This window comes from Columba livia, chromosome 4 (genome assembly GCF_036013475.1).
Source record: "Columba livia isolate bColLiv1 breed racing homer chromosome 4, bColLiv1.pat.W.v2, whole genome shotgun sequence".
Lineage (NCBI taxonomy): Eukaryota > Metazoa > Chordata > Aves > Columbiformes > Columbidae > Columba > Columba livia.
The window spans coordinates 14,337,597-14,364,937 of NC_088605.1; the positions used below are offsets into that span (position 1 = coordinate 14,337,597).

General features: G+C 39.6%; 1 protein-coding gene and 1 long non-coding RNA gene across 2 annotated transcripts; one reads left to right on the plus strand and one right to left on the minus strand.

The window, feature by feature from the left end:
• Window positions 1-559: 559 nt before the first annotated feature.
• Window positions 560-15,247, plus strand: OTOP1 (otopetrin 1). Its single transcript, XM_005501396.3, has 6 exons — window positions 560-976; window positions 6,376-6,512; window positions 9,433-9,491; window positions 10,628-10,758; window positions 12,994-13,940; window positions 14,333-15,247. Exons 1-6 carry the CDS (start codon window positions 691-693, stop codon window positions 14,501-14,503), a joined length of 1,731 nt encoding a protein of 576 aa, XP_005501453.2. The 5' UTR covers window positions 560-690; the 3' UTR covers window positions 14,504-15,247.
• A 5,840-nt stretch (window positions 15,248-21,087) lies between these two features.
• Window positions 21,088-27,060, minus strand: LOC110357832 (uncharacterized). The gene is made up of 2 exons (XR_002411747.2): window positions 26,862-27,060; window positions 21,088-22,871 (listed from the first exon to the last, which is right to left on the minus strand). It is a non-coding gene; the product is annotated as an uncharacterized LOC110357832 (long non-coding RNA).
• Between the last annotated feature and the right edge of the window lie 281 nt (window positions 27,061-27,341).

The following is a 27,341-nucleotide window of genomic DNA, read 5'->3' on the forward strand; positions in this document are numbered from 1 at the left end:
AATTCCTGAAAGGGAAGGGGTTTTATTACCAATGGAAGTGCCAATTACCAAAAAGGACGGTGGACTGCGGGGCCGAGAGCATGGAAGCGTGGCAGGTGAGTCCATTGCCACCCCCGTGTGAAGGAGCCGCATCACAGGGCAGGGTCTGTGGGCCTGTCCTTGCTTTGTCTCAACACCTCCCGCACGCCGGCCATCCCTCGGCTTTCCAGCCAGCCATTAATGCTCAGGGGTGTTCTGTTCACCGCTTGCTATCTTTCCCATCTCCATATCTAGGGAACATGTTACACCGCACACGTCTCTGTCAACACGGACCTAAGCTCCGTGTCCCTCACCGCAGCCAGCCGCCCAGGGCTCCCCTGCCCCTCTGCAGGGAACACGAGACATGACCGCCCCTGGGCAATCTGCCGCTGAATAATCTCTCCCTTTCCCTCATCTCGACCCAAGCTGTTGGCTGAGCCTCAGGCATGGCCCCCTGCCCCGCAAAACCTCGGCAGCCTTTCCCCCCTGGCAGCGGGCACCGCAGCCCCCGCGGGTCCCCTCCCGGCGGGCAGGGCTGCGGGGGGGCACGGCAGGAGCGGCGGCCCCGCTCCGCCCCCCGCTGCCGATGGGGGACGGACCAGCCGACGGCCTCGGGTCTTCCCGGGGGACGCGGGGCCACCTGCGCGCAGCGCCTGGCTGGCGGCGTGGGAGATGGAGAAAGCCACCGGTTCCCCCTCCGTGGGCGGCAGCTACCCGCAGAAAAACGCCGAGATCCTCAGCAGCCAGTACGGCATCAACCTCTTCCTGGCCGGGCTGCTGCTCACCTTCGCCTGGGCTGTGCACGCCGTGGGCATCAGCAAGAGCCACCTGCTCTCCTACCTCATCACGCTGATGCTCATCCAGCTGCTGTGGATGCTGTGGTACCTCTGCAGGAGCTGTACGCAGAGGAGGCTGATCAGGGACAAGGACACCCATGCTGGAGCCCGCTGGCTGAAGTGTAAGTACTAGCCCGTGGTGGTAGGTAGTTGAGCGTGGTACTGCGCACGGGACATCTGTGACATTGCCCATCTCTGCTACCAGTTTGTTACCCTCTCCATCCCTACCAGGAGCCATCCTGGTATTCATGAACTTAATGCACATGCGTAAAGTCAATATATGCATAAGCTGAACATACTAGGAGATTGCACGGAAAAGCTGTTTGATAAACATCCTCACTTTGTAACCTACCGTTTACAGTGCTGAAAGCTCCAGCACTTTTTTTCCCGACCAGGCTGGTTTGGCGACACTTGAAAAATAAAATATAGCTAATGGAAGAGGCAGTTTTGTTGGTGTCATGCAGCTCTTCTGGAGGAATTATCATCTTTTCCAGACAATATAATACTTCAGGCTAGTACCAGTCAGAAAGGTCCTCAGGTGCTCTCTATACCAATGTATATCAGAGATTCCCATTTATATGTGTATGATCATGCTTTAGAAACATGCAGATTTAGACAGAAGAAGACAAAGTCCCTGGCCAGATCAGTTTGTCAATTAGTACATAAAAATCTAAGCAAGGAATCTAAACATAGCATTAGGTAGCAAGAAATGTATACAAGTGAGATGTGATGGTCCTTATCTGAAGAGTCAGGTGCATACTAGAGTGAGGATATAGAATTGCAGAATGTCCTGAGTTGGAAGGGACCCACAAGGATCATCGAGTCCATCTCCTGTCCCTGCACAGGACAACCCCACAGTTCACACTGTGTGTCTGAGGATGTTGTCCAGTCTCTTCTTGAACACTGTCAGGCTTGGGGCCGTGACACCTCCCTGGGGAGCCTGTTCCAGTGTCCAGCACCCTCTGGGTGAAGAACCTTAAAGGTATATCAAGAGAAGGTAGCTAGGGAGAACACCACAGAGTCATAGTGACAGGAAAGCTGTGTTTCTGGGTCCCAAGAAACAACCTGTATCAACACTGTGTAGGGCAATAGGCAAGCCCAGTTATACTGACCTCTTCTCCAGTCTCAGCACTGAAAATGATAGGTTGGGAATGAAGCATTTTAAGTGGATTGCTGTAAGACAGCTTTTCCATAAAAATTTCCTACCTACTAGCAATGAGGTAACAGTTAACTGAAAATCCCAAGAACACCTAAAACCTGATTATTTTGAAAAGTAAGATTGTTTTGTGGAAACTTAGTTTGTTCTCAGTCTCAGTGCTTACATTCTTTTACTTCCTCTGCAACTGTTAACAATTGTGCTGTATGAATGGCTCAGGGACTTTTTTTTCTTTTACTTTTTTTTTCTCCCTTTTTTTTTTTTTTGTTTTACATCTAACATACAGTCATAGACTCTTTCTTGAAATGTATGCAGTTCATGTACCTACTGTTGAATTGTTCTCTTGATTATTCACTGTTCTCCAAACCAATATTCAGCTCTCAGGCATTTTTCATTTATTAGCTTATGTGGCTTACAACCTCCTGAAATTCATTAATGCAAGGCTTAATTTGATCCTGTTTTGGACCAAGCTATGCTTTTGTTACTCAGAGGATAGCTTTCCCCTCCTAAGTATGGAATAAATACTGCTTAACATGGGTAAGCACAGCAGGACCCCCTGCCCTTTTCCTTTTGGCACACCATTCACAGCATTTCATTTGTCCTACAGGATATAAGGAGTCACAGAAACTTAGAAATAAGATACTGGATTGAACTACTAGGTTACCTTATCCATTTCATTTACCGGCACAGGATGGCTCTTTGTCCTGGCTTCTGAAGTGGTGTGGCTTCCACGGCTACTCTTGGATGTCTAGGCTGCAATTCAACACATTCGCCCTTAGGGAAAGACATGCACTTTCCTATTCTTAGGAGTTTCTTGTAGTTACAACAAGCCTGTACAACTCTTTTATCCTCTGTTGGTAAAAGAAAACTTCTTTGAGGTAAGGAAACACTCAGGTGGCAATTCCCCTGCCAAGATGCCCCTTGGCCTCCTCTTTATCAAAGATTTTGTCATGGAAATTTTTTATCTGAAAGACTAAAAGTTCAAAAATGAGGAGGAGGAGGGGACGAATTTTCATCATTTCTTTCCACAGAATGCTCTCTGCGATGTTTTACTAGCCCTATCAGCTGCTTTTGAAGAATATCTCCTCACTCTTATTGTGAGAGCAAATGTCCTTATATTAAGCAGTACAAAATTAGTATGTTTTCATGATTCCCTTCAAACCGTGAACATCATTTTAGTAGAAGTGATGGTAGCTACTTAGGGCATTTTGCTTTAACAAATGTTGAAAAACAGTGATTTCACAAAAACCTCCTATAACTGCATCCTTGTACATGGTTAACACCACTAGAAGGACAAATGGTCATTTTACAATAAATGCTCACAGAAAGATTTCCTTGGGCCTTTTTGTACCTAGATGTCAATGATGTGAACCCTAGAGCACAGTTGTCTTCCTGCTTGCATGGTAGACCAAGAACCACTCCTGTGGTCTGAATGTGGGAAAAGTTTCAGGGAGAGCTTTGCTTTTAGTAAGGTACAGTTATCCTGACCCAAATAATCACCAGGAAGCTTATGAAGTCCTTTCCTTGACTTATTCCAGATGTTATTACCCTGAGGACACTCTCCTGTTAGGAAAGGCTCTCTGAGGATTATTTGGAAGTTCAGCCAAGTGAGCCAGAGAACTCAAAATGAAAACAATTTGCTTCACAAATGGCTTTATTTTATCATGTTCTCCAGCAGCACAACCTCTGTTTTAAAGCATAGACAGCTGGTCAATTCACAAAGCTCCTGGCAGATTTCAACTTGTACCTTTTTTACTACTTGCATTGAATTGTCTCTTATTCGAACAATATTTTAAGTTTAGAGTGGTATTTTTACAACTGCATCATTGTGGGTTTTTTTCTTCATGATGGTTAATAGAAAGAATTAAGGCAGCATGTAGCAATACTGAAAATCCTGTTCTTGATCCCTTAAAATATACAAGTTTCAACAAACAATTGAAAAAAAATCCCATTTTTAAAAGTCATACAGTGCTCAATAACAAGCATTTCATGTTTCTTTAAAATAGAAAAAGCAAAACAGTGGAATTGTCTTTGTTATTTATAATTACTAATACTTATCTCACATTTATTATTATTATTATTACATAATACTGAAGTTTCCATCAGGAAAATTTAACATTGAAACCATTAGCATACCATATTTATGGTCATTATAATTGCACTTTAATTTTTGACAGAAGCAAATTGGTAAAATCATTCTCTTCTGAAGGCCCTTGAAAATGTATGTTGAACAGATAGTATATGCTTACAGTGTGGCCACCTGAGTGATTGACAGAAACATCTAGATATTGTTTGAATAAATGAAATAATCAAACATTAAAATAAATTAGTCATATAAAGTCCTCTAATACCTGGAGGACAATGCCAAAACTATTTATTTCAATGGTAACAGATTGAAGCCCATCCAATTTCTGATGGATGTAAAGGCAACATGAAGAGACATACGAAGGCATAAACCAAAATACTCAATGTGAAAGACATTTCGTGTTTGTTTGCTTGTTTGGCTGTTTTGTTGGGGGTTTTTTGCATGTTTTCTTTTGTTTTGTTTCCTCCCTCCCAATGGTCTGCTGGACATTGATGTCAAACTGTAAAACTATACAACTGATACAGTGACTTTGTGTAATGGAAGCAAAACAGAGTGGAACCACAATACAGGTCATCCTTGTAAAGACAAGATGGGAGTAGGGTGCAGGAGACAGATCACTAATCTAAGATGTGTTTGCTTTTTATTTCTGTGAATTTCAGCCTGAGCCCCTTGCCCTGCCTTCCTTCTTCCAGTTTTTTCTAGTTAACAAGTCCCTTGTGATCCTGCTCTGCTGAGCCACTCTCATGAGTAACGGAAGCAAGGATGCAGAACTTTTACATTATAAACCACATTTTCCACCTGTTTTGCTCTAACATTACAACTTCACTAAAATGGTTCCTCAGGGCTTGATCCTGCACCATGAATTCACTGGGAAATTACCTTACTAGTGTCATGACTGGGGAATTGAATACCTTTCTAAAATACTCTGTTAAGCCAACATAGGCATAATCATTCACTACGGAGCAATTGTGGAAGATTTTAATAATCTTTTTGCTTCAGAAGATATAATTTTCCTTCTTATTGAAGCAGTTATAATACACATTAAGTCCCTCAGATTGATATATTTCAGGCAAATAGTGACACAGGCTATTTCCTTCATACTTTCTAAATAAACCGTGAATCACAGAATAAATTGTAGAATAATTTAGGTAGGAAGGGACATCTGAAGGTCATCTAGTCCAACACCTTGCTTAGAGAAGGTCCAATTACCTCAGGTAAAGTTATTTCATAAGAATTAACAGTTCTCCTTTATTTTAGAATTATTTAAATCTTTAAATAGAGAAGGAAACATATCATTTGATCTCAAGAGTAGCCTAGAATTTTGCATTTTGTTATGCCATTTATTTTTATAGATAATGAAAATAGCACATCTATTTAAATGTGGCCTCCAGAGGTGTTACATGTGTTACAAATAATACAAATTAGCTGACATAATAAGGATAAATTTAAAAAGTAATAAAAGTTTGTAACAAATATTTACATTCTAGGAAGGGAAGGGAAGGGAAGGAAAAAGGAAAGGAAAGGAAAGGAAAGGAAAGGAAAGGAAAGGAAAGGAAAGGAAAGGAAAGGAAAGGAAAGGAAAGGAAAGGAAAGGAAAGGAAAGGAAAGGAAAGGAAAGGAAAGGAAAGGAAAGGAAAGGAAAGGAAAGGAAAGGAAAGGAAAGGAAAGGAAAGGAAAGGAAAGGAAAACTACAATTGAAAACATATTTTGAAAGTTCTTAAGGATACAAAACACATATTTAGAGAAACATATTAGGTGTGGGGGTTGGTTGTGGAGGAGGTGGGGGAGAAAGAATAGATACTGAAATAAAATGTTTGGTTCATTTCTCAAAGAACAAACCATACCAAGCGTAACCTCCCGAAGCAGGGGAAGGAACACCAGGTGATTGTGTTACTTCCACTGCTGAGCTCCTGGGCCAGGAGACTGTAACGTGATTGTTCAGCTCCTGGGAACTGCATATGTGTGTGGCTGTATGGAGCATTAATGGATGTGCTGTATGGCTGCCTCAGCGTGGCGGTCACTGGAGAGGTGCTGGGCGGCTCCATGTCCTGGCCATTGCTGGACTGGTTCCTCTGCACTGGCTGTGCAAGGTGTGTACAGTGATGTGCTTTTGTCATATATTAGGCAGATATTTTCACAAATTAGAGAGGCTTGTTACATTGAGTCAATTATCTTCATGAACATCAATCTACTTTTATTTCCCTAAACAGATTTTAGCATATTGTCTCTAGACACTGTAACTGTACATTGATATTTTCTAATATCCTTTTCATTTGCAGGTGGGATTACATTATTTGCAGTGATTACTTTAATTCTGGATTCTTTTAAAATTGGATATTATATTGATTTTTCAAACTGTTTATCACCAACTGAAGGCATTTTTCCTATTACACATGCCGTGCACACCATCTTACAGGTAAAAGTCTCTGGTTGCAATTTAATATTATATCTGAATTTCTTAGCAAAAAAAAATTATCTTCTCATTATCAGTGGATTTTACAGTAATTTCTAAGCATATTGCAGGATACTTTTGAAAGCTAAATTCTTGTGCATATGTATCCTTTCTATGTGTAAATGCAGGCTTTGCAACTTGAAATTGCTCAGCCATAAAATTAAAAAAAATGCTCTCCTATAGTTGAAGTTGCTTTTTTTTTTTCTTTTTTTAGTTAAGTTACATTTATAACTTTCAGAATTTTCAGGCTGATATGAGCATCTTGGCTAAAGACAATTCACTTGTTTCTGTTTGTAGGACTTGCCACACAGGTTCAGTTCAATCTGTCAATCCTGATGTCCCATTGTGGTTAGGGGTGGAAGCCTGATAGTTCAAAACCCTTCCTAGGTGGTTATAAAATTCTTGCACAGCTCTCCTATAACACATGAACATGGATTTTCCTTCTGGAAGAATTTTATTATGCTTCTCAGTGACTGCACAGCAGCAACCATAATCAGTGATTCCCGGTAAAATATTCCAGCTGCTTGTTTGTCGTAAGGCTTTGGGTCTATATTGGATGGTGACAGCCAACTGTTTATCACATTAATTCCTCTGAGCCTGTCAGCAGATTTGTGGGAAAGAAGGAAACAAAGAGCCACTCAACTAAGATACTCTGTTATAGCCAGGTCATCTACAGCACTTTCCAAGATGATTAAGTCATTCAGAAAGAAAAGAAAGTTTTTCCTAGCAGTTGTGGTTGCATGTACATGAGCCTTTAACAACCTAAAGTTTTCTGTTTTCTGTAACAAAAAAGGCATTGAAATTTAAGCAATAACTCTGACCTCTCCTATCTTTTTTCTCTGAGGGTGTAATTCTGATTTGGTTGAAGTAATCTTAATTTCACATTCTTGTAATATCGACTCTCCATGTCTTGCAACTTCTTTGCTTTACCTCTGAAAAAGAAACCAAAGAAATTAAAGCTTTTTTGCCCGCTGATCTGCATACAGCATTCTTCATTGCACCCAGTTACCTTGAGCTGACAAGGTTTCCAGCTACCATGAACTGATTTGTGGAAGAAATTGTGTATAACAATGCCGAACAAAGGGAAGAAGAATTCTAATTTATATTTTACATCATGTAATATTGCTGAATTTATAATCTACTGAGCTTAAAATAATGAAAGCTTGAATGTTAGCCTCAGCAATAAAAAAAACAGTTAAAAGGTAATTTACCAGATACCTCTTACCTAAGACAAATCTTCTCATGTCTTTGAAACACAGGATGAAATTACAGCAGAGAACATCTCTAATTATGTGTCATCTAAAAACTGAAGGATTTGATTTCTACAGAATGTGTCAGATTCTGTTGTATTTTACTCTAGATGAGACATCCCCGTGTGCCATTAAATTACTAAATATATACATACTGCATGTGTGCAAGCAATAAAGCGACATATACCTGCCCTTCCAAGACAGGCTGTGCAATGTGGTCTTTCACGAACAAAAGTTTCTTTGGGGCAATGAGTATTCCGTGAGCAAAAATGAGGTTTTATGCTATTTCCTTACTGACTTCCCATATTTCCCTCCACTTTCTTGACTCCAATGTCTGAAAAGGTCTTCAAAACTTAATGTGTTTTTAAGTTTTGAAGAATGCTTTCAAATCTGCTGTTAGATTTTACTCCATCTATCCCAGAATGGGAAATTGAACCTGGAATTAGATGAGACAAAAGTGCTAATTTCAATGTATTTGATTTCAGTTGAAATTTCTATGATATCTTGCAGTCTTCACATCTGGGGTTTCGCCATCGTCACACCTCCTTTTGATAAATGCTTAATTAGAGGAATGAATGAACATGTTATTTCTGGTTAGCATACGTGAGCCTCAGAGAAGTGCACTTTCCTAGCTTTTTCAAAAATTAGATATTGAATATCTCAGACAAGACCAGCTGTGGAGGTACCCTACGTTAATGGGCACAATGTTAAAATGGACTTCCAGTTACTCTAATTACTGAAGAAGAACTCAAAGTTCTTTGCACTTTTTTTGAGACCATATCTGGAACACCAAACCAGGCAGGTTTCTAAGAGAAATCTTTTGGACTATTTCTCTCCTGATAGTTCACCTACTGTCAAGTTCAGTATCCTAGGAGCTATTCTGAGTAAATGGAACTCTCAATGTCACCCTAACACTCCTTAGGAACATCGGTATCATTCTTCTGGCACTTATCAGCACTTGGAACAAGTATGTTGCTGTTGTATTAACAAAAATCTCTGTCCTCAGGTCTCTATTATGCTCGCAGAGAGATTCCCGATTTTACGCTTCTTTACTTGCTCACTCTCACTTTTATTCTCCAGTTGAGCTTTCTGCACTACCCTTGAGTGCAACTGCCAAATTACTAATGTGATTATCTCTCAGACTAATAGCACAAGATTTTTTCCTGCTTCCTGGGTGTCCATTATTGGTTTTATTAATCAAGTCTGCCATCCTTTCACTTATCTCACTCCATCCATAGAATATAATATATTTAATAAATTATTCAAACTTAGACTCACTGTACCCTGCAGTAATCATACTGCTGTCCACAGCTGGTAGCTTTATTTCCTTTGTCACTGAAATAAAAACCTCTCCAAATAGAGAGGTTTGATGTTTTGATGAGTCATACTGAGACTTTCTGCTGTTGAGCCACTGACTTTACATATAAGAAGTCTCAGATTCTTCATGCCAGAGGTGTCCTGGCTGAACATCACAGGAAATGATGAGTGATTTGACGTGTGGAGATGGAGCTACCTCAGTTGAAGTCATCAGAGGATTTAAACCCCAGTGTTTCTGTCTACAGATGCACTTTCCTTTTTGAGTGTCACACATGCTCATTGGTGTAGTGACATTTCTCCGTATTCTTTTCCTTTAGGTGTACTTTCTGTGGTGCCATGCAAAGGATATTATCCAGTCTTTCAAAACACTTGAGAGGTAAAGTGGATCTGATCCTTATCTGGAATGCTAATAGGTGCAGGTCTGCACAGTGCTCTAACACTCAGGGTTTTACTGTATGATGGACAGTGAAAATTTACAGAGATTGATTCTCTTCTTGATTGTGTTAAGTAGAAAGAAGTAGAATACTTAAAAATTAGAAATAAATAGAATAGTTAAATAGAAAGCAACTCCATTTACCCTTATTTAAACTGTGCTTATATTTTATAATATACAACAGTCACAGAATAAATGTATTTTTCTCATGAGACAGGGAAATGCGCAATGTATGATACCAGTGTGACTTGCTTTGTTTTGAAGGAAGAAAGCATCATGTGTGTGTCTTAGGACTGTGCACTGTTCTATGTTTTATGTATTTGACTTCTGAAAGGGAATCTGCATCAGCAAACCGCAGTCAGTGCAATGTATCTGAGGTATTTTATATTGATTTTTATGGAAAGTACCTTTTGAAACTAGATCATAGAATCACAGAATCATAGAACGGTCTGGGTTTGAAGGGACCTTTAAAGGTTGTCTGGTCCAGACCCATGCAATGAGCAGGGACATCTTCTACTAGATCAGGTTGCTCAGAGCACCGTCCAGCCTGGCCTTGAATGTTTTCAGCGATGGGGCATCTATGCCCTCCCTGGGCCCTTTCCCAGCTGCAGCTCTCTCCAGGGGACAAAAATGCATGGACTAGAAGTTAGAGAAGGTGGTGGTACCTAGGAAGAAAGACCAGCCACAGTGAGTATGAAGGAGCACTGCAGGCAGCTGTAAAATACAGCCTGAAAAACAATTAACAATGTTCAGACTATTCAGTCACTGTCACTAATGTGAAACTTGTCCATCCAAAAGAATAAAATCTATCACATAAGAGAGCATAACAAATAATAACAGCATCTTATTAATGGTTTAATACATTAAACTATTGTGTTTCTGTAAAATTTTGGAAGTCTAACACTCATTGTGCTCCACTGAGGAACATCTTCAAAAAGATCAGTTCTGATATTCTTTTCCCCTGCGCTCACAAATAAATAGTGCCATGAAGCTTGTCTACAGGAAGTTAATCCATTTTATTTAACATATACGGACATACACTCTGTGCAAATTCCTTCAATAATTACCTTATTTTGTAGATTTGGGGTTATCCATTCCGTGTTTACAAATTTACTCCTGTGGACAAATGGAGTACTGACAGAGTCAAAACATCAGCTGAATGAACATAAGGAAAGACTAATCACGCTTGGTTTTGGGAACATAACAATAGGTAAGTGAAAGTCTCGGTACATTTTGGAATTCCTGCTCTTACACACTCTCATACAAAATATCACATCACTGTAATATGGTGCTGGGTCATTTATGACTATGTCAGTATAGTCATTCCTGGGCAAATGGTAGTGAGCTGATACACAGTTCAGATCATAACTAAAATGTTATATGATCATTACCATACATGTGATCCAGGCTATGGTTTTACTCTAAGTTCCAAACAAACAGATTTTTCAAAACATTTATTTTGAGGAATAACAACTGAGGAACCCTTTTATTATAAAATCATAGAAGTAAATTTCACATAGGAGATTTAAAACCAGAGTTTACTATGTACTAAGTTATTTGTAGAAAAACAAGCATGGATAATCCTGGAAATCCTTACACATGTTGTGTGGTCCTACAGAATTCAGTGGGATGGCTCAGAGGGACAGGAGTTATCCATTAGTGCTGCTTTACAAAACAAGGATTTTGCTTTGGGTGGTTCTTTTTTCATGATGAACCATTTTCTCCATTGGTAAGATGATGCAAGTTGTAGTCAACAAACACTGAGTATGACTGCTGGGGATGCCTTTAACTTTCAAACACCACTGAGGCATGGCAAAATTAGTGCGCTTAACTTTAAAGAGGAAATAAACCTTCTCAGCAACTACAGGTAATTTTATTCCCATGAAAATTGATCAGTACAGCTGATAAATTTTGATTGTGTTCACAAAGGAAAAGACAGCTTTTGGAGAGGAAAATGTATGCTTTCCCACCCAGTGAATTCAATAGGGCCTATACCCTAAAAATCCTTAATTTTGCCTGCACAAAGCCAAATCCTAAACTAATTTATTTTTTTGTTATTTATATAGTCTGTAGACATTGACAAATTTTAGGAATTTTTAAAAATTACTTCCAAAGTCCACACATAAACACGAAAACTTAATTTTAAAATCTGGAAAATAGTATTTTCAGTATAACTGCATCTAAAATGATGCCCACAATTTTACATCTATTTGCAATTGTTACCCTTGATATGTATCTATTGAAACTATCTAGTTTCCATGAATAATCAAATAGCTGAATTCATAGTTCAGAGATTTTGTAACCTTGGAGCATTCACAGGGAGCAGACGAATCACCAGTTAGTGGCTCTACTTGATATTTTTGCTTGTTAAACAGAAGCCGTTTCCTTATATTATTTCATATTATTCAGGGACCAGAACTGTTATGCAATTATGAACAGTCAGACACAGCATCCGAAACAAGGGAGAGTGAAGTAGTGATTCACAGGACACGTTTGGTATTAACATACAATCTGCTATAATTTTTTTCATCTCTTAACAGTGTGTGCTTGAGACAAAACAACACCAGGTTTCTCCTCTCCTCTTATCTTCTAGAATTATAGAAAACAAAAGAAAAGCTTCTAGGCACAAATCTGAGAATACTGCCTAAAAATGTGCTCTTCAGCATGTATGTTTATATATTTATAAATAAATAGATTGTGAAAATAAGTAACTGTTTTCCTTGCTACTGTGAAAATTTCTGATTTATGACATTATTTGATTAGGTTATAAATGCACATTAAATGCATTTATTTTACAAATAGAAGCAATTGTTTGTTGAGATGCCTGAGTGGTTTACAATGCAGGCAACTGCACAGCAGAGAGAGAATGATTTCATAGGTTCCTCTCAAAAGGAGATAGATTTATTTGTTATCCTTAAAACTATATTGGGACGTTGAGTGAAAGTATCTGTGATTTACTTCACCTCTTTCCTAGACATAAACAACTTTTTAATAAAGTGGGTTTGGTATAAGAAACCATGCTGGTGTAAATAACTGATAAAAATGAGAGTAGAACTGAGACCTTTCTTGTTAAGCTTTTTCTTGATTTAGTCAACAGATCCTTGGGCCTTCTAAGCTGAAGGACTGAGGACTCAAAGCCCTTGCGATCTGGACTTTCATTTTATGAAGAAGTATTTTTACCAAGACCCTGCTGACGATTTGTGCAGCATTTGTTCATGATGTGATTATTGCTCAGTGGGTGAGCAATAAAGTCAGAGATCAGACTTCAGTGAACACACAAAAGCTTTGTTACGCTAATAACTTCAATGGAGAGACCTTTTCTTAGGTAGCTAACATGGTGGCATGATGTGTTGTTTATGTTTTATTACTTTAGTTGTGTTTTATTTATTCACTTCAAATGAGAAATCTTTATAATGCACATAACTAACGTCTCCCTCTCCTTTAGTTTTAGATGATCATGCACCTCAATGCAATTGCACAACAACAACTCTCTGTTCAATATTTTCTCAAGGAATATACTACCTATATCCCTTTAATATAGAGTACCACATCCTAGCATCCACGATGCTCTATGTCCTGTGGAAGAACATTGGCCGCAAAGTCGAGCACCACCAGCAACACAAAACTCCATTCAAATTCCATGGCATAACTGTTGGAATGATTTTTGGACTAATAGTGTTAACTAGCACAATAGCCATAGTTGTTGTGTATTTAATTCAGATTGGAGGTTCAAAAATCAAAAGTGAATTAGCGCTCACTATGTTTTACTTGCATGCTATCTTTGTGTTGGCTCTCATGTGTACAGCTGGAATCGTTGCCCTTCTCATCTACAGACTGGAAGATAGATCGCTGGATAATTCAAAAAATCCTGCTCGAAAACTTGATGCAGAGCTGCTGGTGGGCACAGCTGCAGGGTCCTGGCTCCTCTCCTGGGGCTCGATCCTCGCCATTATCTGTGCCCAGGCCCATCCAAAATACACCTGGTATAACCTGCCCTACTCCGTCCTGGTTATTATTGAGAAATATATCCAGAACCTCTTTATCATTGAATCCATACATCGTGAGCAGGAAAAGGCGAATGATGATATTAAAACTCTTCGAATAGTGACTATATCTCGGGGGAGCACTTTGTCACTTACCCCCTCGTACAAAGAGATTTACAATGGCAGAGCCGCTCGTGACAGCGGAGAGGCTCCCTGCCTGCTTAAGGGCAGCATCTGCAGGAGAGAAAACGGTGGTGGTGCTGCTGCCAAAGAAGAAAAGAGTCAGGAAAATAGTTCGGTCATGCATTCAGCCTCAGATTTCTCCATTTACAGTAGCAACTCGGGTACTAACAACAAGAGGAGAATTCTGAAGAACATTGCTGCATTTTTATTCCTATGCAACCTTTCGGTAAGACATTTTGAACGTAATTCACAAGTTAATACCCAAAAGCTTCCCAACCTTTCAAGCCTGATAAGTATATTAAAATTACATGGTTCTGTAGTTTGTAGCCAGTAAATTTTACTTCTTCTGGAAGACTAAGTGAATGTGCCTTTGGGGAACAAAGTTTATTTAAACATGGAATTGGGAAGCCTAGGCTTGTTTTAGTCACAGTACAAAACCTGTAGCAGCAGCAGCAGCAGAAGCTGAAACCCTGTTCCACCAGTGTGCCCGAGTAGCAACAGGGAGGGTTCCTTAGAGATTTCTGAGACCAAATTGCAGTTTGGTGGGGTCACAGTTGTTAAGGGCTAGTGACTCGTATCACTGGTGATTAATATTGGCCTTGCGTTCTTCCCTTGCAGCTGTGGATACCACCGGCATTCGGGTGCCGTCCGGAATATGACAATGGACTAGAAGAAATAGTTTTTGGCTTTGAACCCTGGATAATTGTTGTGAACCTTGCAATGCCTTTTTCTATTTTCTATCGGATGCATTCAGCTGCCTCACTCTTTGAGGTCAATTGTAAAACATAGTTCATATACGGTCCCTCAGTGAACAATTGATTGAATAATTAATTAAATAAATAACAGTTGAATGAGTGGATGGATGAATGAGCGAAATAGCAACAGCTGCTGAATAAATAGGAGATTTTGTTTTTAAGAAGGGACCGTAACTAATAGCATGTAATTTTTGTTTTTTCTCCTACATATTTTGTTATATATGTGGCGTTATTGTATAAGTAGACTTTTCAGAATCATATTAGTTTTAATATGATTAACACGACATAGTAAAGTTAATTCAATCTCATTAATCTTTGTTTCAGTCATCTAGGATTTGTCCTCTATGCAATTTGCATTGCTTTGTTTTCAGTCATTGTGGTCTATGAAAGGGGTTAAAAACAATATCTGTATGACTTAGAAGGGAAAATCCCAGGGCCACCTAAACTGAGTGCTGCTCCTGAACCAAGGAGACACTCTGAAAACTCCAACTCTTTATTAATTCCCAGCTGTGTTTTTGCAGTCAAACCTGAAAACATTTCCTTTTTAGTTGGGATGTGGGAATTATATTCAACTTCCTGAATACTGATTAAAAATCAATATATAATAATTATTTTCCTAACTATATAGCAAGAAATACAAGGAAATAACATGTATGGTTAGATATCACGCTGTATATAACTCCTCCTGATAAAATATATTTCTATTAGTGCATCCCTCTTGTCTTGTATTTACTATATGACAGAACTGAGAAATAAAGTTGATCCTTTTACCTGATTATTTACTCACACATCCTTGAAATGTTTCAAGAGATAAAACTAATTTTATAGCTTTAAGCATATATGTTCCATTGCCAGAATGATATGTATTTCCTGTACATTTTTTTTTGTGAGTTCCTAATTTCTTTGTTCCTTTGTTCCAGTTCAGTCTCCTGCCTGAAAAATAATCATAAGTCTTCATCCAGGGATGATGTGAAGCACAGCTGATGCCTCTAGAAATGTGGAGGGCCCTTGGCTGAGGATTTAACAAGTGTGGTTTACAAGCTTTTAGAAAATAATCTCACATCCCTAGGATATTTATTACAGTTGCCTGAATTCTCACAGAAAGCTGTGAAAAGTGGGGTGCCTGATTATTCTTGGAATCTGAACCTGTAAGATTGAAAGACTGGAGCAATGACCAGAATACTAGAAGGGAGTGACAGATGGGTTATTGGATAACCCTTGCTAACTCACTAAGCATCTAGTCCTAAATCTGGTGGGTCAGGGGCTGAAAACTTTCTGCTCCGCGTTCCTCAAAGGCCAGTTATACTTTTAACCATAGTTGCCACCTGCCTGGAAGCAGTTGTGTTTCTGCATGGGACAGGCCTGCTTCTGAGACACAACATTTCACCTGTCTCGCCTGCTCTCCCACATCAGAACAAAAATTTTGTCTTTGTACCACTAGATGGCAAACATAGACCGTTCGATAAATTACCTGATTACTTCTGGGAGTTGCTTCACATCATAATTAATCTTCAGTTCTATTTTGCAGTACACACAGCCACTACCTGCTTTACTTGTTGCAAAACCCAGACCAGGTAAAGCAACTTTCATCTGAAGTCTCAGGTGAAGTCTGAATTAGATGAACCATCAGTGAGGCTGAGCAAAGCAATTCCAGTTGTTTCATTTTGAGTGTTTTTTCATTTTCACCACCCAATCTCACAACTGTAATCTCTGCCTGTCTCTAGGGCTGTTTGTCATGCTTTTTTACCCCATCTTTATTGGTTCTTACATTCGTTCTAGAGAGTAGCCTTTTCTACCTTTCCCCTTGAACAGAGTAGCTTGACCTCACCTACTTCCATGCAAATACCAACTCTAACAACATCGCTTGGGTGTCTCTGACTGGTTTCATTTTAAGAGAAGTGAATAGGGCCACCCAGATAATCAGACAAAACCTTAATCATCCTTCCACATTGACTCTTGGGCCAAGTCTCCAGGTAATTCTGGTATCAGAAAAAATTAATTTCACTAGGCAAGCCCACAGATTCCACTTCATCTTTTAAGTGCTCATAAAGATGGCTGGAGGGTCCCATATAATTTTTCAGCTAGAACTGGTGCTCTTTAGCTGATTCCCAGCATTTGTGTTCAACCAAAGCAGAGCTAGCTAAGAAGGGGCCATATGCTCTATTACAAATAGCACATATTTGGAAGTTTAAAAAATAAATAACATCCTTTTTTAGTTACATTCTATCTACAATTACTTAGCCCTTTCGGTTTCTTAATGTTATTATTGAAGTAATTTCATTTGTCCACAATATTAAATTGATTTTGAGTGCTGAAATTGAAGTTAATTCAGAGAAGTGAATTAAGGCAGCACTCTGGCAGTGAGCAAATGCTTTAAACATGCTAATGGGAAAATTCTATTCTGAGTTGCACTGATGAAACCCCGCTGAATTAAATTGTTCTGTTTCACAGAACTGGAGACCAGATTTTGGTCTGAGAGGCTGAAGAGGTTTTCACAACAGGACTTGTCTCAAAAAATATTTTTTCATCCAAATGCAGAATATTTTATGGAAGTAGGTCTTAATTTAACTGCTCTTGAAGCAATGGTGAGTCATGAAATTCTGAACATTTTAGAAATGTAGATTTTTGAGAAACATATATTTTCGAGAAACATAGAGTTTTGGACCAGGAACAACGATCAGATTGTTTAATGTAGTGACATCTAGCTCCTGGACTTTCTCAAACAACTGCTTTCAAATGTATATATATATGTGTATATATATATATATATATATATATATTTTTTTTTTTGCTATCATATATCTACAATACGAATTTAGCACAGTTTTTAAAATAAAAGAAATAGCACAAAGTTTCCCTGTTTCTGCCTACCTATCTGCTCAAGCATGTGACAAAAGGCAGGAGGGCTGGCTCACCCAGGAGAGGGGTCCAACAGCTGCTCATTGTTTTGTTCCTGAGGTGCCTCCAGGGGACAGTTTGCCTACTTTGATACCTCTAGGGAATGTCTTTGAGACTGATTTAACATTATTTTTAAAAGAGGGGTTTTTTGTTTGGTTTGGTTTTGTTTGGTTAGTTTTAAGGGGATTTCTTTAGTCAACTCAAAAATGCACTTGATATGTAAAGCATTCTGAAATTTTGTTGCATAATCTTAATCAGAAACCTATTCTCTGATGTTGTTAGGTTAACAGTTGGACTTGATCTTAAAGGTCTTCTCCAACCAAAATGATTCTATGTTCATTATATCCTCCTGTTAGACCCTTTCACTCCCTCCCTCCCTAGATAATTTTATTCAATAATATATGCTTGGGTAGCATTTAAACTCATATATGTAGACGAATAAAAGCTGCTATGGTGGAAAAAGGTTCCTACAATACTCAAGCATTTGTGTGAATAGTCAAACTTGCACAACCGTAGATTTTTCTAAGTGGTTTTTTAGCATCAGCAACAGTAACTCTAAGATAAAAGAAAGTGGAGGAGTCATGGTTGAGTCTTTCTAAAATAATTGAATTCCCTTTACTAGTATGTCTCAATACTCTGAATTTCCTCGTTTAATCACTTGCTTTTTTTTTTTTTTTTTCCAATGACCATTTCAATCATTTTGGAAATATTCCTGTGTTGTATGGCCCATTTGTGGTCCATAGACTTTGAGTGAACTGTATCAGTGCAGAGAAGTAAATGGCTCCAGAGAACAGCAGAGAGGGAAATTATCCACATAGTTTAAGTACACCCTTCTTTCCACTGGCCAGGGAATTCAAGGTCCTTATGAGGATAATTAGTTCATTAAAAAACAACAACAAAACAAACAAAACACCCCAAAACAAAACCAAACAAACAAACAAAAAAAAAACCCACAAAAAAAAACAAACCCAAAATTCACCTGACTATCTTTTCCATTGAGCAGCATGTAATAAATCCTTCAAGATCTAATCACTCTTTCCTAAGTAGGGGTACATAGTATACCCTGCTTGTGTTATTCTTCCTTTTTCTGCAACAGCTCTGAACAAAGCAGGATTTGATTAAATAGGAAATTAAAGATACAGTAGTTTTGCTGTTTGCTGGAGTTGTTTCTAGCTGAAAATAAAGAGCAAATTTAAATCATCATAATAATGTGACCAGGGTAATTTACTTGTAAACTTGATGACAACGTTTTGTGTAGCTAGTATGAATTTTAATTTAATTAAGAAATGCTTAGAAATCACATTTGAGAGAATAAAAAGGTTTTTTAGAAGTGTAGTTCTTCAGAACTTTCTGTAAGGTCACGTTTCTGGACACTTCTAGACAGTGGATTTACAGTTGATGCTTTCATTTTAACAGTTAACACCACTTCTTTACTTGTACCTGAGTAGGACTGTGATGGCCCTGTTGAAGTTTTAGCAAGGCAGGCCAGAAAGCAGCCTGGCAAAACCAATGAGTGCTATGTGAATGTTATTTATTCTCTATGTGACCTGACAGTACATAAAAGGCGAGTTGATTGGAGATATGAGTATCTGCGCGTAGTGGTATATAAATACCCTTAAATGAATCATTTCTGGATCCTGAAAAAAAACTATGTGGATACCATTGACCATATCTTACATGAAGTATTATCAAAACCAAACATGCACTCTATAAATTGCACCTAAAATTGATGAAATAAAAAAGATCCCTGAACTTCAAGATTTTAATACAAACATCCATTTTTAAATCTTCCTACCTTGCTCTGTCAGATTAGAGATGATGTAGGAACAGCTGGTTCAGTGGATCACTTATTCCCCAGGACTCTTGTCCCCAAGGATTTGGCCTCATTCTGTGCATGCATGAATAGAATTAGATCTGGATTTAAACAGAACTGAAGCAGCTGCAATTGTTAATAGGAACCTCAAAAAGCAGGGTTATCTCTATTAGCTTTAAAGCATTAATTTGATCTTGAAGTTGATGATGATGTCAAATCTGACTTTAATGTTAACAGTCAATAGTTAGAGTAATTTTTTTTTCTCTTCATTAGGAGGTGTGTTATTCCCCATAATATTAATTTGGCTGAGATTTAAAGCAAAACTTGCAGTTTTCTATGGGATGTCTCCTGTCTTCTGCTGCTATATTTCAGCTAAGAAAGAACTGACTTTCATTCCTATAAATACATTCTTTGATAAAACCTGTACCAACACATTTTCAAATTCTTACCAGAAACAAATGGACCACAATTCAGGTCTAAGAATGTGTTTCAAAGAAAGACAGATCTAAGAGGTGGAAATTTGTGAAAGGAACAGAGATGGCAGGAAAACCAGTTGTCATCTCCTTCACTTGCAACAAACTCAATTTATCATCTTTACACATCTTTTTCTACGAAACCTTGAACAAGCAGTGGGTGCTTCATGTTTATTTTCCAAGAAATCTTTGCTTGAATGTCACTGAAAAATATCTGAAATTAAAAGCCAGTTTGTGAAAAGCACACAGATCCATTAATTCCAGGGAACCGCATCAGCATTTTAATCAAAGCAGAGTGAGGAACAGCTCCTGTCCATGCAGCCAGGATTATCAAGGATACCGTAACTTCTTTATTCTAATTTATTCTGCAATCAAATATTTCCCAGGCTTAACTGAAGATTAGAATGCTTTTAAAAATGCATGGAAAAAATTCATGACATATCTAGGGCTAAATCTACACTTGGTGTTTGGTTCATCCTTGAGTCCATCATCTTCTGAATTTAGTAATTTTGCTTCTAACAGGCAATGACCTTTGTAGGAAGGCAGCAACTAACAGCTATAAGGTAGTAAGCAATAGCTTCGTAACAAGATCTTAATGATAGCTGGCTACATGAACTCTCTTCCTTGTCGCTCCTGTTGCTGCCTTCCCAGGTAGGAGGAGCACTTCTGCAGTGCTCCCCCGGTGGGATTTTCTACCACCGCCCGCTTGAATCAAATAGCTCCATTACCAAGACATATTTTAATAAGACAACACACCGGTCAAACATATTTTGAAAACATTCTTGAGTGCTTTTCCAGGCATCAGCATGACTTTCTTCTCTCCAGACCTTTAATTTTCTTTTCTTTGCCCACCATTTTGGAAAATCTTGCCAGTACAATATGAGCGAAGAACACAAACTTCACTATATCAAGCAGAGATGACTGTGCCTGCATTTGACATCATCTCTGCACACAGGTGCAGCACCGACACTGAACCTGTGAGATGTGGCCACCATGTATGTACAGGTGAGACCTGACACAGCCCAGCCAGGCCACACGCAGCAAGGTGGGGACCTGACACTGCAACAACATAAATTAGTGGGGCATAATGAAAATGCTTAACAATCCAAGGAAGGAAACCACCTCATATTCCATCAAAGTAGAAATGAAAGTTAAACTTTTGTTCAACTATAACTCTCATTTTTATCTTTTATGTTCAGCTACAGCTAAAATAAAATAGCCTGTCCCACTGTGGGCCACAAATCTTGGTCAACAGTACTAAAAGGAACTGCATTGGCTAGTTATTTTTAGCTAGAAAGGCCACGACAGCAAAAGTAAGTAGTTGCAAATTATTCTAAAATGGAAATCCAGATCTATAGCCAAGTATCATTATCGCAGGCAATTAGTGCCATCAGTACAGCCTATGTGCAACAAACAGCTCACAAATACCAGATAATTTGATCTGCAATATTTTATTGGATGAAAGCAGACAGACAATACTTCAGTTGATAGTTTCTGTCCTTGGTTTTGTTTCCTGCTTCTGACATTTGGGAACCCACTGCTCTCTACGACAACTCTTTTTGTCTTGTATCAATACACATTTTATGTTTATGAAGCCTGGCCTGTGTACAGTTACCTCTGCTGAATCCTCAAGGCAAAAACTGTATTTTAAGACACCTTGAAGGTTAGTATATAGAAGAGTCTTCTGATCGACCAACCCTGGTAAAATAATATACAGAAAATCTTGCTGAGTTCAGTTTCAGGAGAAAACAATAGGATGGCAAACCTAGACACACCAAAGGATGAAATGCTGCTGCTCAGCATGCAGAAGGCTACTTACAGTTTGGAATAAATAGCTATTGGTTTCTCATGGATGGACAGAATAACACACTTCAGTTTTTTCTTTGCCAGCCCCAGCACAACTCTGTCTTACATTGGCTGACTGATGTCTTCATCAGCACTCCCTCTGTGTTCTGTAACAGAACTAATAGTCCTCAGGATTATTGCAGTAAGTATTTAATGAAGAACCTTCTCATCCCTGTCACTGATATTCTGCTATGGAGATGAATGAGACCTGTTGATTCTAAAGGAGTATTTTTTTTTTTAGGTCTTACTTAAGGAAAAAGGCAGAACTAAGTAAAAGTAGTAATTCACTGCTGTTTTTCTCAAAGTGACAAAGTTGCTTATTCTTACCACTAGTGCTTAAAAATTTGAAACTGGAATTCTTCCTCCAAATAAATCCTAAGCTACAAAATCTAGCCCTGGTCCTACATGACTCTTAAAAATATAGATCAAAATCCCTATCAGGTCTAACCACTGACAACACTTGAATTACCTTGCATTGTAGTTTTCTGTTTAGCACTTGCAAGAGGCTCTCCTGTGAGGATACAGCTGTCCCACAGCACCAGTGAAGCAACTGAGGTTTGGGGGTCCCGCTTCCCAACCCCATTCCCATCCATCCAGCAGCCTTTTGGGAGGAGGGATGCCCAGCGATGAGTTACTGGCCGACTGTATGAGACACCACCTGCTTTGCTTGAGAGGCTGAGACGCAGCTCCTGACTTCTGTCTTCTGAGTCCCCTTTTTCTATCAGAGCTAAAAGTCATCAAAATAGAGTCTGTTTTCATTATGGAAATTACTGTTTGTTTGATTCCATAGGGATTTGCTTTTCTTACTCAGTCTGTGGAAGACAATCCCATACTAAGCTAAAGGACAGGGTAAAATCCTAAGAAAAAAGATGCTGATTGCAAGTGTTCCAATAAAAATTATCAACTAAAAAAGCCTGTCATTTATACATTCAATATGAAATTCATAGGTTCTGTTAATATACAGTGGGTTAGAGAAACATAGAAACTGGAACACTGAAAAGAAATCTGTTTTCAAATTACTCCATAGGGCAAATTGTTTTACTATTTAAGCCGGAGACAAAATTACAGTGACTTCTTTGGGAATTAAGCCACCTGATTTTTATTTGAAGTTTGGTAATATAGTTGACAAAAGACAAAATAAAATCTTGAAATGTTCAGTATTAGAAAATTACAATCGCTTTTTTATCTTGGTAGTTTCCTCCGGATAGATGTTCACCTGGGATGTAGCCATGCATGACCAGAGAATATGAATAACATTCCCAAATTGTACCATTGTATAAATCAGTTTATTTTCTTTTTTCTTTATCTTGCTTCAGATGTCACTGATCTTTAGCAGTTGTTCATCACATGAGCTTTTGGTGTATTAGCTGCCCCTGAAAAATAACCATACTAATTTTTAGTATATAATTATGAATACCCAAAAATACAAGATAATATTTTATAAGACAAAATGAACTAAGATGGTCCACCAGGAATCATATTTACAGTCCTATTCTCTTTGCTTTTGGTCTTGGCTAGCACATGTCTCATCTTTTACCATCGGTTTAAATGAAGTCAGGTTCAGTATGAATAAAAAAAAAGGAAAATTTTGGAAATCTTCTGGTAGCTTCAATTACTTCATGATTTCACCCTGAGAGTGATGAACAGCTTATGCAGGAACCGTATCACACTCATTACAGAAAAAAAGCAGCAACAGAGATACTGGGAGGACAGTTCATTCTGTTATATATGGTTAATTAATACTATCCATCACAGTGCCAAGTCAACAAAAACTTAAACAGGTTTTAAAGCCAGCTGGGACAACTCCAACAGTCTAAAATGATTTTTCCCACAAAGTAAACTACAGAATGCAGTTTGGTACCATCTGAACCAAGACAGAGCTGGGGGGTGAGCTGAGGCACAGTCTCTAGGAATTGCATTCAGCCTGCAAATGATAGAAAATCCATTACAACCTGAAATCAATTGCATAAGCCATTAACCATCCTCACTGTTAAAAATCTGCATCTTATCTGTACCCTGATTTCTCATAGATTCACTTTCTAGTCACTGCAGTTTTTATAATCTTACCTGAAAAATTGTCATCAATTATCAGAAAACTTTTCCTCTGTAAGAAATTTCCTTCTGGTGCCCTCTGCTCGCTAAGGAAGTTTCCCAGACATAATTCCTGAAACACGTTTCTCATCATTTTCCAGTTGCTTGTATTTATTTTTATTTGAAAGGTGAACAGCAGAACCTGACCTAGCCTGCAAGGATTTTTCTGTGCTGAATAAATTGATTGTACTAGTTCTCTCCCTTCTTTCCTCAATATATTCATACAGCTGCACCTTTGTCCATCCCTGTGCAGTAAAGCATTTCAGCTTCAGTGGGTAAAACTGATGCACCTTAAGCATACATTCAACTGTGCTCCTAAATATAGCTCCACTTGAGCATACTTCCACAGTTAAGAACACATCCGGCTACTTCACTAAGTTGGCCTAATGTACAGTGACTTCCAGCCTCCTCCACCCCTACCACTATCTATTCTAGCCTGGTTTAGAGCCTAACCGTAATGGGAGCTTTTTGCTGGGATGCTTTTATAGCATAATCCTCAGCAGTACCTCTGTACCTTTATATTTTTATTTCCTTTTGGCATTATTTTTTATCTCTTCATGCTGACTACTTCTTACATGCGAGAATGTGTGCATTTTTGAGCGTTGTCTATTTTTAAATAAATATCATTCAGCAGAACAGTGTATCTGTGTATTTTGAAATGGAAATAGAACATGTGGCAATGAAGGGAAAGAGCTAGTAAAACATACATTTCTAAAATCAGGAACTGCAAAGATTTTTTTTCACTCAGAACCACTGCAATAGCAGTTAAATTCCATTACTACCAATCTGCCAGCTGTGAGAGAGAAGTGCAATTTTAACAGGTGAATAAAAAAGGAAAAATGAGAAAAAGCTCTGAAGGAGGAGCACAAAAGCCATTACAAAGATGATTTCAGGATGAAAAAAGCCACCCCAAATCTCTCAGCAAGTGACAGCTGTGGTTTTAATGGACTATTCTTAAAATGAGATTTATATGCAAACTGCCTACAGAAAGTTAAAAAAGGATGTTAATAACCTATAAATGTTAAAGGTTTTTATCTCTGGCTCAAAAATATTGATGGCAATGGATGAATATTATAACACACCATAAATGTCCCCATTTCACGATCACTTCTCTGGTCTATTGCCACAATGAATGACCTGGTACTTGGCTGCAGCAAGGCAGTTGTGCTGTTGCCTGCTCCTTCTCCACCTCTTCCCAACTCACTGGAGCCTATTAGTGGGGGGGGGGTGTGTGACGTTAGTCTCACGTGTCACCCTATCACAAACCAATATTATTTTCCACTACCATTGAAAATATTCCTGATCTCCTAGAAAACTCCTGTGACTTGAAAGTTTTGAGTATGCATGGTATGTTGGATCAACATTGAAGACTGTATCACTAAGTGCACCTACAGGTACAGGCGTGTCTTTGGCTGATGAAACTTCCTGCAGCTCAATAAGAGGTCTATTTCCATAGGTGTTTGTGGTGAGCAACTTCAGTTCCCATCAGCTGAAATTCAAGAACATTTGCTAAAGACAAAATAGGTGAGAGAGGATATTATATCCTCTACATTCTGAGTTACATGGGAGCCAGACAGCCAAATGCAATTATAGAATCACAGAATGTCTTGTGTTGGAAGGAACCCACAAGGATCGAGTCCAATTCCTGTCCCTGCAGAGGATAACCCCAAAGTTCACACCATGTGTCTGAGGACATTGTCCAATTGCTTCTTGAATACTGCCAGGTTTGGAGCCACGATGAGACACTTTGGACACTCCTCTATACTTTTGGTCTGCCTATTGCAGACAGTACTGTAGAAAGCACAGTAAAATTTAATTCTTTAGATGTCTGACAAGTGAGCTCTGACAGTTTTTGTTTCAATGGGTTAAGGGGTCCTTCCCAGCTACTTTCACCTCCTCTCTGCCTGACACCACCACCCGCAGCAGGGCTGGCAGGAGATAACACGCCCGCACCGCCACTGCTTCCAGCCACAGCCCCAAAGCCTTTGCTTCCAATGCTGGTGCTGAACTGGTGGTTCCAAGCCACCAGTGTGCGCATGTTGCTGCTGAGCTAGTTGTGGGCAGGCTATGTTGTTATTGGGCTCCTATTAAGCAGACAGATTCTTACACGTGTTTATTTAAATAGCTAATGCATGCTGAATGCAAGAATGTAAATGCATACACGCATATAGATACTGTATTATATATATAATTTGTGTTGTTGGATTTGCATGTTAACGCCCACACCTCTACAGTGGTGAAGCAATGAATACAAGCTAAATAAGCAAATCAGAGCATTCGTTTTTTACAGAAAATACCCACATTTCTGGACTAGCAGCTTCAACAGGCACCTGCACAAGTACCTGTCCAATTCTGTCTTTATACAACTTGTATGAGGCATTGCTTAGGAAGGCAGAGTTTGTGCAAGCAACACATTGCCTCAGCATCACAGCTTTAGTCATGCTGTTTAGAATTCAGTGGTGGCAAAAGCTAAATTCTCCCTCCAATATTAAATATAACTCTGCTTAAATGTGGAAAAGCAGTGCCAATTTCTTAAGTGAGAGCTAAAGTGAAGCGCCAGTTTTCCCTGTGATGATTTTAGAAAATTGTTTAGAAGGTTGCAGAGTTTATTTCTTTATTTTTACTCTTTATTTAGTAACTAACACTTAATTTTCCTTCATGACACTCTAGATCCAGCAAGGTATAGTGAGTTTTGTGGGTCTTGTCCTTCCCCATCTGCCTGCAGAAGCAGCTGGAAGGCTCTGAAGAGTGGCATTCTCAGCCCTTCTAGAGACAAACCAGGCTGTTGATTCAGTAACAGGTTTGATCTCTAAAAAGGATTAGGTTTTGGAGAAACTAAATACGTAGTATTTTGAATAAAAATCACTAAAGCATGTTCTCTGAAACACAGATGTGACATAGTGCATGGCGAGTCCAACTGCACAGCATTCACACCTGTACTGCTTAGGGTCATAGCTCCGTTCTCTAGTTGCACTGGAGCCCTACCGAGGGGGAGACTGATCCCATTGAAGAGCTGAAAAGAGTGAGAATTGGATTTCGTTTGCTTGGTTTCTTACCTGTAATGCATGTCAGTCGTCCAGCAGAACCTTTTGAAACAATGACCGACAAGGCTACACTTCCCATCCCTATAGAAGAAACCGAGACCCTCCCGCTCCGCTTCCCCGGTAACTTTCTGCCCCGTTCGCTCTCAGCGAAAGGTCAAGCGAGATGTGGCTGCGGCCGCCCCCAACCGCGCCGCTTCCCACTGGGATACTGTCCAGGGGGTTTCTCACCATTTCCGAGGTGGGCACCGCGCTCTTCCCTCCAGCTGCGGGAATTCACCACACAAAGCCGGTGACGGCTGCAGAAAACCGCTAGGATGTCCCGATTTCGGGAGGGAAGGAGGAAAGGAGCGCCCTATGGCAGCCGCCTCTGCCGCGCCGTCCCGTCCTCCATAAGCGCCCCTACCCCCCGGCCCGGACGGCGCGTCCCTGGAGGCGGAGCATGCTCAGAGGGCGACGGGGGGGTGGAAGGAAGACCGGCTTGGGGAGCGGGGAGGTGGCAGCGGGGGCGCCGCTCCGCCGCTCTGGGAGCCCCGGCGGGCGCGGGGCGGGCGGAGCGGCCAGCCCGGTCCGGAGCCACCTGGAGCCTTGGCGGCACGGAGCGGCCACCTCGAGGAGCGGGTACCCTGAGCAGGGTGCGCGCCGAGCCGCGGAGCGGTGAGCCCGCGGCGGAGAGGAGCGCGCTGAGCCGCGGAGACCCCGAGCAGGAGG